General features: G+C 41.0%; 1 protein-coding gene across 1 annotated transcript in view; it reads right to left on the bottom strand.

Annotated features, from left to right (window-relative positions):
* TENM3 (teneurin transmembrane protein 3) overlaps window positions 1–12,962 on the bottom strand; it is a 1,686,859-nt gene that overhangs the window by 468,576 nt on the left and 1,205,321 nt on the right. The window contains exon 11 of the mRNA XM_045017713.1: window positions 9,121–9,399. Within this exon, the coding sequence (XP_044873648.1) occupies window positions 9,121–9,399 (279 nt within the window). The remainder of the gene's footprint in view (window positions 1–9,120; window positions 9,400–12,962) is intronic.

The raw sequence follows: 12,962 nt of genomic DNA, 5'->3' as shown, positions 1-12,962 counted from the left end.
TGTGGCAAAGTCTATATCAAAGGGAATTTGGTGCTATTTTCTAACCAAACCCTGATAGCAAAAAGCTATTTCAGTCACGTGGGACTCTAGGAGAATTCAGGAATCCAGAAGAGTTATAGATATAATGAACCATCTTAACAGGCACACCTTTGGCATCTACTGTCAATAACAGGGAAAGGTATCAACCCTGCCGCCTTCTCCAAGAGCTTCTCTTTGCCTGTTATCATTGTTTCCATCTTGTCTCATCTGAGCCTCAACAAAAATTTGCTCTCATTCAAGCTCCAATTTCTGGCCATTGGGAAGGTAACAGACCAACATTAAGATATAGTTTCTTGAACAGGGGCCTTGAGAGATGCCAGGCTAGGTTGCCTTTGTGGGGAGGGACTCTAAATCTCCACAAAAGAACCCATACCTTCTGCTGTAGATTTTACCATCATAAGGATCAGGGTCTAATTTACAGGTCCCTAGCAAATTCAGATGACATCAAAGGAATTGTCTGAAACTCAGCAAGAAAAGTTGGGTTAGGCTTATTCCTCCTGACTTGGTTCTACTAATGACAATTGTGGCCAATCCAGTCTGAATTTAGTCAATCCTATTTCCAGACTACACAGAAAACTCCCTACAATAAGAAATATTCAGTTCCATTTCAGAGCAACCAAAGCCCAGGTTCACCAGGCTATCTACTATTGTTCATTGGGCCCTGTACCTATTGGGTTCCGGGAAGTGGGTGGGCTTAAGGATCCCCCCCTAGCCTAAGGGGAGGATCTACAGGACCTCAGAAACCCACTGATTTCGGGGGACAACTAATAAAAGAACAGGGACAGGAGTGCGGTCAGAGGGTCATAAGAAGGGAGCCTGATGGGGACACCGAGCAGAGAACCCCGGACAGCACCCACTGTTCCTCGAAGGCGTCAAGGGAGCCAGTGGATGCCGCCCAGAGGAACTTGGCCCAGATACGTGAACGGACAGAGGATCGGAGCCAAGCCCCACAGTCACAGGAGTCTCTATTGGCCAACCTCCTCTCCCTGGTTGCGTAGATGGCCATTTTAGCCAGGGCGAGGAGGAGGTTGACCAGGAGGTCCCAGGACTGTGTGGGGCCACGGATAGGGAGTGCATAGAGAAGGAGGTGAGGGGAAAAGTGCAGCCAGAAACGCAACAGTATATTCGTGAGGAGCCGGTATAGGGGCTGCAACCTGGCACACTCTAAGTAAACGTGCTCCAGGGTCTCCCTCACTCCGCAGAAGGGGCAGGTGTCTGGGGCGGGGTAAACCGTGCCAAATACACGCCCGTGCTCACGGCCCCAGGAAGGAGCCGCCAGCAGATATCCCTGGCGGCCCTTGGGAACAGGGTGGAATATAGGCTGGTTCATTGGGCCTTGTAGCGGGGTGAACACCCACTCTAGCCCGGAAGGGGTTGGAAAAGCCCTGCAGAGGGCTGGGCTGGGCAAGGGAGTAAAACCCTGGCTGATTGGGGGAAGTGGCTACAGCTGGGGCCACGCCCCCCAAACTAAGTAACTGGGCCTTATAAGAAGGCCAGGGAAGCCAGAGGGAGCAGTCTCGCTCTGACTTGAGAGGGAGACAGGCCTGGCTGCTAGGGGAACCCACCCAGGAGACCTAGAGTGAGGCAGGGCTGGGGGAAGGCCTTAGGAACTGGGAAGCCCTAGGCCAGCAACTCCCCAGGCTGCATGGCCTAGTTCGAGGCCTCCTAAGTAGTGGGCTTGCAGGGGGGGGCAGCCAGAGGGTGGGTAAAGGCAGCCAGTCCAAACCCCTTGTTGCCTGTGATGATCAGCTGATACACTGCAGTCCGCCCCAGGGCTCAGGGGCTAAACAGAGACTGGCAGTAGCCACAACTGAGGCAATGTGGGGATAGGGGGTGGGGTTCCCCTAGGGTGGGGAAACCCAGTAAGACTGTGGGGTACTGCAGGAGGCAGAACTCTGAGATAAGGGCACTGGGGTCCTGGGAGGGACATGGGGGCCAAGAGCAAGCGAATCACCTGCCTGCAGAGGGCGCTCCTGAGTTGAAGACCTAATTCCTGAGGACAACCAGCAGGAGGCGCCACCGGGTGAGTCTGTACCAGCTTACAGGCCCTTATAGACACCATAATGATATTCAACTTTTATATAGTGCTTTTCATCCATAAATGTCGAAGAACTTTACAAAGGTAGGTAAATATCATTATCTTCATTTTGCAGATAGGAAAACTGAGACATGGTAAAGTGAATGTCCAGTATCACACAGTAGACCAGTGGCAGAGCCAGGAACAGAATCCAAGCCTCCTGATTATAGTGGAGAAAAAGGAGGTTTTCTATGTCTCCTGTTCAACCATTACATAGGTCTATGAGTCTAAGTCTTTAAACGTAGTTTCCATAATTAGTACATGTGCAATAATCACTACCAGCACTCTGCAGCACAGGAGACTTAAACCTGGATCTCCAACATCCCATGTGAATGCCCTAACCACCAGGTTATATTGGTGGTTCTAGGGTGGGTCTCCCCCCCTGGACTTGAGAAACAATGAAAAAACATTGTTCAAAAATTTCTCATGAGTTCTATTGTTTACACTATTATTCCTTTTCAGTCCCAACTCTTGCATGATTACTTTTGTAACTGTATAAACGAATCCTTTTTATATAAGAGGTTAATTAACCTTTTGAAAGCTTCAAAGTGCTTTACAGAATCACCAACTACTCTATACACTTAGCGCTTAATGAAAGCCGACTGGCTTCAATGGAGTTTGGATCAGCCTTTTGGTCACCTCTTTTTATTCAGGACTCAAATATGAACACCCATGGGCAGATATGAGAATGCAACAGTTAATTGTATACAGCAACACTGCACAAAAATTTTAGAGAAGAATGGGGCACATGCAATGGAAACTATGGAAGACATTGAGGCATTCGGAAGTAGAGCTGGATGGGAAACAGTTGTCCTTTCAAAAAGAAAAGCTGTTTCAATCTGAAAAAAAGAACTTTAGAAAATATTGCAATGGGACATTCCAACAATTTAAAAAAAAATCCCATTTTTTTCAAAATGGGAAATTCAACAAAATCAACTTTTTCACACAAACAATTCTGGTTTTGCCAAACCAGTATTTTCTGACAAAAAAAATTCAAAGAATTCCCGACCAGCTGCAATCAGAATGTAATTACTCAACTTGGAATTTGTCCTGGACAGAAGGGCTGATGCTTATGGTCATTCCTGATACTCAGGATGGAAATGGCAGGTTAATTCATAAGGTTGAAAAATTATTTGGTTACCTTTCAGGATCACACTACCAAAGAGTGATTGTGACTATAATCTGTTACTTAAAATCAGAATCTGATTGCACATTGCTAGTTAATAAAACCTGATATTTAACGAAGGATGGATATAAACTTGTGTATCAACATCTCTATTTCTTAACTGAACCTTCCATTATTTTGATTACACGCACACACACACAAGATGGTGTCTGGATATCAAATATTATTTTTGTTAGCAAATAAAAGCAATGTTTCTGTAAACTATAAGATATAAATTTCTCCAAAGTACTTAAATATCTCTCAAATGACAACAACCAAAATAAAGTCCCAGAGCTCTGACAGATTTTTTTTCCTTTCTATTCCAGTGATAATTACATCAATAAGCCTGATTCAGCAGATTTGTTGCTCTTCAATTCATTAATTAAAGCAATTTTACTGCTACCACTGTGATTTTTCAAGGACATCAAAAACACATTCAAAATCAAAACAGCACACATCATCAGTTTTGATATGTGCACAGCATGCTTTGCTTTCATTGCAACCCCACAATTAAAGGGACATTTACAACTTACACAAAAATGAGATGATAGGGTTTTTTTAAAAAGATTTCTTTGTTCGTAGAACATATTTTGTTCAGTGGACTTGAGAAACAAATTTTTTGTAGTTTACTTCAGTCAAAAAGAGGGAAAATATGCCAAAAGTTCTCTGGAAGTGATTTATGATTAGAAGAATGCATCTAAATGTAAATGCTAATATTACAGTAACTTTCATAGCAAAAGTCCTACAGCCTCTATTTTCTCAACCTGTAGTATATAATGATTCCTCTTAAATATTACTTTGGTATGGCCCATTTTAAAATAAAACGTGCAATAATATAGTTCAGTCTCAAATCAGTCTTGAAAACGTTCATTAAAGAACAGGAAAAAGCATGCAGATATAAAATGTGTAGAGAAGAAATACAATTAGTTTATTAGGCTGTCTTCTGCAAGGCATCAGCAGGTTACCTTTGGCATTTCTGTCATCTGAGAATACATAGTATTATATGTAAATAAAAAATAGTATTCAAAAACAGTAAATTCCAGACATCATAATGACTTTTTGAGAAAACCTCATAAATAAGTAATAAGATTAAATTCAGAATTATTTTATTGTTATATAACAGAATCTTATTAGAATTAGAGATGCACTGAATGAGGTTATATTTCATATTATATTTATGGATTAACACTAAGAAAGTGGAAAAAACAGGCATTTTGCTTACTCTGTTGCAGAGGTTCAAAAAGGAATTTGAAAAAGGTATTGTTAAGATGGATAGACCTAAAACTGGTCTGTCACCCTATAAAAGGTATTTATGCCATGCTGTTCCATCATGTTATGTGTACACCACAGAGATTATATAACAAGCAGCTCCTGGACCTAGAGTGTGTCCCCTTCTGCTAGTGTATGTTGTAAATTTAAGCTATGGCTTGGTTAATTATATTTATTCTATTTTCTCTTTGGGAAAGGAGAATCACAAAGATTGGTTTTGGAGTTAATCCTGGATATGATAAAATCTATAATCCCTTTTCCCACATCTCTAAAATAATATTTTCCAATTTTAAACTGGTGCCCTAGTAGTTTAGAACGCACACTAACAAAACAAAAATCACTCATAGTCCTCTAAAAGAAGGGCTGCAACAATTTCAAAGCTGCAGCTACTAGGACAAGCAAACCACATACATATTTCATTGACCTAGGCATGTATATAACGTGAAAGAATGCATGCATGTATGTTGTGCTGGCTCCATTCCTATGAACCATCTGGAGAATGAAACTGTAAAGAGCAAAGAACATGTTCATTTCAATCACACGTTTGGCTCCAAAAGATCCTGCAGGGTGAGCAGAGGAACAGCATGACATGAATATGCATACTCACTATATCCCAACCAACTCATCAGTTTGTACTTGTTGTTGGTAGGTTTCCCAGATTAGTGGATGTGATTTTAAGACTCAATCCTTCTTCTGGTGGGCTGACATAACCAACCTAGTGTAATCTCTTTCTAAAAGTCACATGTGGAACTGAAATGAGAACCTTCCATCAAGAAGAAAGAAAATACCTTTCTTTGGCTTTATTCATTCAACAATCACCTACGACAATTAGGAGAGAATGAACCTCTTCCACTGTGCTTGGAAAGCAATTAAAAGGTTTCCTGAAAAATGCTGGTTTCTATATGGTATGCTACCAGTTTACTTAAAATTCTGCAATTTAATCCTCTAACAGCATTGTTTTGTGACTAAAGCTCTTAATCCTTCCAATATTATGCATGAATTAGTGTGGCATTAGTGGGGTCTTAGAAATAGGTATATTGCTAACACCCTGGTAAGTCAAAAATAATGTCTTCAGGGAATTACTTTTTCCATTGTGCAAACAGCTTGCAACATTTAAATTATCTTCTAATGAGATTGGGTAGTTAAGTAATATAACACCTGGCTGGGTAAGACTCTGATTTGGTATTATTTTTAGCTAGTAGAGGCTAGAGGCACCATCCTTGGGGACATGTAGTTAGGGGCCAACCACTACAGTCTCCAAGAGGCAGTGTGCACAACTAAGTTAAAAAACTGGGATGAGGAGGAAATGGCGGCTGAGAATGAAAACCAAGCTCTGATTCCCAGTTTTTTAAGGGGAGAGCCACCAAGTACAAATTGCATACCTTTTCTATGGGTCACAGGGCTTACTATCATGAATGGCCCCATGAATTTGGCCTACTTATGACAGTAAGTCAATGGGACTATTTATGACAGTGAACACTATGCCTAACAGTAAGTACTTGCAGGACTGGGACCATAGTTATGATTGTGGAAGACGGAAATATATGTCATGATGTTTTAGAGCTCTTGCTTTATAACGTATTGAAAATCAAATTCTTTCTCCTAATCTGGTTTGCAAGTGCATATTTGGATACAAATGCAGTTGTTTGTAAAACAAAAATATGAGAGAGACAAGGTGGGTGAGATAGTATTCTGCTGGTGAAAGAGATTAGTTTTTAATCTCACCAACAAAGTTGGTCTAATAAAAGATACTACCTCACCCACTTTGTCTCTCTAATATCCTGGGACTGACACAGCTACAGAAATACTACCGAAAAACCCCCAGCATTTGGAATTCAGTCACAATCTTTTTACCACCACCACAGGGATAGCAAAGAGGACTGAAATCTGTAGGACATGCTCATAATTTTAGCTTACATTAGGGAGCCACATCACATTTATTTGTCACATTTCAATATTTTACTAGGACTGTTATTAATTGGCAGGCATAAATCACAGAATCATTAGTATTTACACTCAAAACCAGATACTGTAGATTTGCCACAAAAGAAAAACCAACATGTCATGACAGGAATTACTTCCCCCTTATTTTAAACTATATTTATATTTTATATTTTACCATGAACATTTAACATATTGAATTCTCTGTATTTTAAAAAAATGCACTTCAATCTGAATCTTCTACACTTGATGGAAACAAAATGTCAGAGAAGATAAACTATCACAACTTGCATTATCTCTCCTCTTAAATAGAGACCTGTAACATGGTCTAGGTTAAATATGTTTTGAAACCCAATGGGACATTCAAGCCATCAAAATTTCATTAGCCTCACAGCAGTTCTAGTGCCTTCTGAAGTTGGACTGTTGGCCTCCCTCTCAATAAATAAATCAGCTGCAATCCTTTTTTGTAACTAAACTCTTTTTTGAAGCAGTATCTAAAACATCAGACAGTCTGCTTGGCTAATTTTACCAATGCTGAATAATATGTTTTCCCAATTTATTCACAGTTATTTCATGTATTAAAAATAAAACACAATTCTGATTTTAAATTCATGATTGGTGCCAGAGAAGAATAGAAACCACTTATAATATTGTCAGGGTATAACCAGATTTTATTTATTTAAGAATTTATAAATGGCACAAATACAAGGTTTATAAAAAAAATATCCTAAAATATAATACTGCTGAAGTAGTCCTCTTTGGCTAAATGAAGGCCTGGCTACCTAGAAGTTTTACAGTATTTTCTAAAGTTTGTAAAACCTAGGCTCTGGCAAACCACTAAGAAGGAGTGAGCTCCAGCATGGGCCCGTCCACTAAATAGGGAGATCACTAGGTTGACTCACCGTTAGGGTGACCAGATGTCCCAATTTTATAGGGACAGTCCCGATTTTTGGGTCTTTTTCTTATATAGGCTCCTATTACCCTCACCCCGTCTTGATTTTTCACATTTTCTGTCTGGTCACCCTGCTCACCATTGGTACTAAATTATCCAGAATCAAAAGCCAACAAGAGCAGCCCAACAGGTCTAAACTTCCATGATGGCAGATACATAAGGGAATAAGCACAACTCTCAAAGAAAATCTCCTTTACCCAATTTGAGATATGAAATATTCCGCACAAAGAGCAGCTTACTCTCCAGGTTTGATACATCAGAAGTCCAACACAAAGAGAGTATTCCATTTGAGAACTCCATCCCTCACAGACACTCACTTCCCTCCCCTCAATGTTCTTGTTTAACAAGGAAAGAACAAGAAAGCGTTCCTTGGCTTCCTCTACTATATCATATATTTTCTCCCACATACAGGAGTCTGACAATCCTCATTTAAACCACAAATCACAAGAGGGAAAAAAAATTTGGTATGAATAAAAACAAAATACTGATTTGATTTCCTCTTTACAACATTAAGGGTACTCCTGTAAATAGTTACAACAAGAACATACTATGGCTTTTAGTTTAAAATCAAGACAGACTATTTTTTGCAAAAGGTCAAGGACACAGATATAAAAAACTGCTTATTACCACAGTGAGACACTGTTTTAACTGAGCAAACAGCAATACAATTGCCTCTTCTATTTCACACCTGAGCCAACAAGGTTAGTAAATTAATAAAACAAACATCCAATCAAATAACTACCTCTCTACTTTGCATTTTACTCAGTACTCAATATACTTCACCTATATTTTCTCTTTATGTTTCTTATATATGGTCATTTATGGAATAAAGACAGCATACTGCAATTTTGGTTATGTTAAAAATCCTATGAAAATATTAGAACAAAGTTACCACAAGAAAGCTAAAAGGGACATGTCTTCTAATATCTGGTGCACTTTAATTATTAACACTATTTCAGGTTCTGCTCAACCACCCAAAAGTAGGGTAAGATTATTTTTAAAAAACTTTTTATTTTAAAATAATTACATTTTATATTAACCTCTTTTCATGCACTTAGCTGGAAAAAATGAATATACAAAGACTTCTTCCCTTCAACATGCAAAATTGCTGTTTAGATTTTTGTGGATTTTAATTGCACAGTAATCCAGTCCCCAAGGCACATCAAAGGCCACACTCCCCTCTTTACCATGATTTCAATTGCTCTCATCAACTCATAAGTTTAAAGCATGATCAAATTTGTTCTTCAATCACTTGAGCCCTGTTAATACACTATTCTGTGTGCTCACTCATCCATTCTAAGATTCTGCAACTTCTTTGAGATGTCTTCAAGAGGAATTTACAAAGACATCTTTGATTGCAAGCTGGCCTTGAGGATAAACTTTATAAACCACTTGCTTCACTATTCCACAGAGATAACAGGTGACATGGTCTGAGATAAGTTAAAACTAATCTCTATTTTTTGTGCAATTAAATTCTTCAAAATTATAGCTAAAACATCACGTACACCACTTGCATGGGTGTATGTAATGCAATTTAATTGACCGATACTGAATATTGATTTTTCCTGGAAAAAAAATACATTATTCAAGGTCATTCCTTGAATTTAAAAATATCATATCAACCAAAACAGAAAATAAAGTGTTGAATTATAAACTTATACACATATAAGAACTTACCATTCTCACTGTCGGACTTGTTTTCATGTTCAGTATCAGTCAGAGTGAGGGCTGAGTTGGAACGGCTTGATAGACAGGAACTGCGCCCTGATTTGACCCCCCTGCCCCAAAGTCTCATGGCATGCTCTGGAGACATCACTCCTTCATTTTCAGTATCAGCATCTGACCCTGCACTGATAGAGTAACCTCTGTGGGGGAGCCCCATTTCCGCACAAAATGCCAGTCCACGACGAGTTGCTGGTTCACAAACTCCTAACTGCCTTAGGGTAAAATTCTGTCCTGATTAAGGGAAAAACAAAAACAAAGTGAGAAATGTTTTAAAAACCTAAAAATAAACACTCTTAAAGTGTACAAGTTCCTCAGGTATCACACAAGGTATTTTGTTAAAGCTCCACATGTGTTCTGATCTAGTGAATTCTTTTTCTTTCGCACTCTGAAGTGCCCCTTTTCAGTCTGTGGTTTAGCACTGCTTTGTCAAATGCTTAAGCACATCAGAAGTGTTCTAAGGTAAGAAAGAAATATAACATGACCTGCAAACTAAGAAAGGACAATTCAGCACATCAAAAGGATTAAATATAAATGACACTTTTTTTGCTTTATCAAAGTGTAAAAGCAATAACAAGTACTTGTCGGGATTATCTTTTTCTGTTCTGGCTAGAGTCCTAAACAACAGGATATTTTCCCATCCAGATGTCACCTGTCATGGCAAAAGGAAAGACTTCCCTCAAGAATAAAAAGTTGTTCATTAAATGGGAATAGGGGCTCAGTTGGTCTTTATTAAATCTTCTGACTTAGTTTAATGACTAAAGACAAACAAATGTGCGCTTTTATTTCAAATATGTGCAAGAATACAGCACCTGATTCAATTCACTGCTGTTTCTAGCCTCTTGACTTTTGCTACATACTCTAGGTATTTTACTGATGAAACAAAGCCAGGGCCGCCCAGAGGGGGGGGGAAGGGGGCAATTTGCCCTGGGCCCCGGGCTCCGCAGGGGCCCCCAAGAGAACAGCGGGGGCTCCTGCCTCCGCCCCTTTCCTGGAGCCTCAGCGCTTGGTGTCTCCGGCGGAGCCCCTGAGCCCCGCCCTGCTCAGAGCCGCGTGGTGAGGGGGCGGGGCTGGGAGCTCCGCTCCCTCCGCTCGGCATGGAGCTCCCAGCCCCGCCCCCTCACCACGCGGCTCTGAGCGGGACGGAGCTCAGGCCCCGCCGGCCACACGCTGCCGCTGTTCCGGCGAGGCGCTGAGACTCCGGGCGAGGAGGGAGCCGGGGGTAAGAGGCTGGGGCCGGGGCCGGGGGGAAGCGGGACCCGCCGCCGAAGTGCAGCCCGGGGTCTTCGGCGGCGGGTCCCGGAACGGAAGGGCCCCCCGCCGCCGAAGTGCCCCGAAGACCCGCGGCGGGGACCCCCCCGCCGCACTTCGGCGGCGGGTCCTGCTTCAGCGGTAATTCGGCGGCGGGGAGCCCCCGCCGCGGGTCTTCGGGGCACTTCGGCGGCGGGTCCCGGAACGGAAGGGCCCCCCGCCGCCGAAGACCCCGGGCCCCCGGAATCCTCTGGGCGGCCCTGAACAAAGCCAATATATTTTGTAAAATAGCTCATGTTTCAGGGAGGGAAGGTGATGGTGTGCAGGGACAGAGACATACAAGTGTATCCCAAATGACTGTATTAATAAATTAGGAATAATAAACTCATGACACTTCAATAACTTAAAGTGTTTAAATTGTGACACTCAAAAATTACTGCTGTTTTTAATGACTGTCTTCATCCTGCTTTTATTTCTGAAACCTATAGACACACGTTATGATATATAGACACTTGACATGTTCATTGGCAATACCCAGAATGCTCTACCACTCCAGCTCCCAGCTATTTCATGGTAGTGCTGGTCTCCAAGTTCTAGGAACAAGGGAAACATTTGGCTGTGCTGATGGGTGCATGGAGTACTTTTTGGTAGCTGTAGTTGGACAGACATCTTAATTTCCCTTAAAGCAGTCAGGTTTCTTTTGAACATCAAAAGTATATGTTTATCTACTTTTATAGTCTTGTTGTTAATATAGTAAGAAAGGAAAGATTGGAAATCAGAAATTTTGTGGGCTCAGAAGATAGCATATTTCCTGAAATGCCAGAAGACTTAATGTCACTTGGACCGTGACAGGTTTTAAATGTGCCAGTTAATTACTTTATTGCTGTGATCGTATCAGTTATTGCAAACCATTTTATCTCAGTCAGAATCGTAAATGGATTCTGACAATGACACTCATAAATAATGATAATCAATTGCTACAGTTAGCCACAAAAATCAAACGGTACTTATGCAATTGTGAATAAATGTCCGAAGTAAAATTTGGGGAGGGGGGAGATGGGGGAAGGAAGGTAAATATAACAGTAGGATATCCATAGTGGTGAGTGAACAGCATGAAGGTTCTGATCTGCACACCTCAATGGTGCATGCCACCAGTTTAAATACAGTCACGCCATGAGCAGTTTTATGTGGCTTCAGCTTTCACAAGAACTGATAATATAAGCAAATAAAAAAACAATAGTAATGGTGTCATTGTTGCAGGTAAATATAGTACATGTGACAACACTTATTATTTAGTTATTATCATTTAAGTAAATATACTAGAGGAGATGGACTATGTATGCAGCTTTTGCTTGTTTGATATATTATGTATACAGGCCAACATTTCAAATGTGGATGTCTAAAGTTAGGCACTTAGATATGTAGCCTGAATATGGAGTTAGCCATCCTTTGGTAAATTTTGGCACAGTATATAATACACATTGTAAACTACACATTTTATCTGAGAGACACAAATTGTATATAAAGGATAATTATATACACTACACTTTGCTGACTCTAAGAGCCTGAATGGTGCTTTGAGGAGAGGGGCAAAGAGAAAAAGAAGCATTGCCTGAGTACTGATGACTGGAAACACAGTCAAAATGGTCAATGGGAGTTCTGCCATCGACTCAAAAGTGGTATATGACAAGGACTGTTATGCTTAGAGATTCTAGGCATCTCCAAATGCTTCTACAGATATGGGGGCGGGACAGGGGATGGCATGCTCACTTGCACCAGTCACTACACCTGAAGAATAAGAGTACAGCATTCTCCCTCCAATGCATATTGTAACTGCTGGCAATATCTGACACAGGGCCAGACTATAGCCATGCTCTTCTTTGCATACAGAGAGCCACATTACAATGGTCCTGTGACGGGCTGGATCACAGAAACCCCCTTGGAGCTGCCAACTGATGTGCCAAGACTACTGCCCCTGCTTTCCCTGCCAGCTTGGGACTCCAGCACCCTGTCTTGTTGAGCTAGACATGCCAGTCTGCTCCAGCACAGACCCAGGGTCTGAACCACGTGCCCCAAAGCTGCAGACTTAACTGAAAGCCACTTAAGAAGTGTTCCTGTCTTTAACACTCATATGCCCAACTCCCAGTGGGGTCCAAACCCCAAATAAATCTGTTTTACCCTGTATAAAACTTATGCAGGGTAAACTCATAAATTGTTTGCCCTCTATAACACTGATAGAGAGATGCACAGCTGTTTGCCCTCCCCCCCCAGGTATTAATACATACTCTGAGTTGATCAATAAATAAAAAGTGATTTTATTAAATACAGAAAGTAGGATTTAAGTGGTTCCAAGTAATAGCAGACAGAACAAAGTGAATTACTAAGCAAAATAAAATAAAACATGCAACTCTAAACCTAATACCGTAAGAAAACTGAATACAGATAAAATCTCACCCTCAGAGATGTTTCAATAAGCTTCTATCACAGACTGGATGCCTTTCTAGTCTGGGCACAATCCTCTCCCCTGGTACAGTCCTTGTTCCAGC

The sequence above is a fragment of the Mauremys mutica genome, chromosome 5 (assembly GCF_020497125.1).
Source record: "Mauremys mutica isolate MM-2020 ecotype Southern chromosome 5, ASM2049712v1, whole genome shotgun sequence".
Taxonomy (NCBI): Eukaryota; Metazoa; Chordata; order Testudines; family Geoemydidae; genus Mauremys; species Mauremys mutica.
Note: the sequence above shows the minus strand (reverse complement) of the source record. Positions and strands in the feature narration are given on the sequence as shown.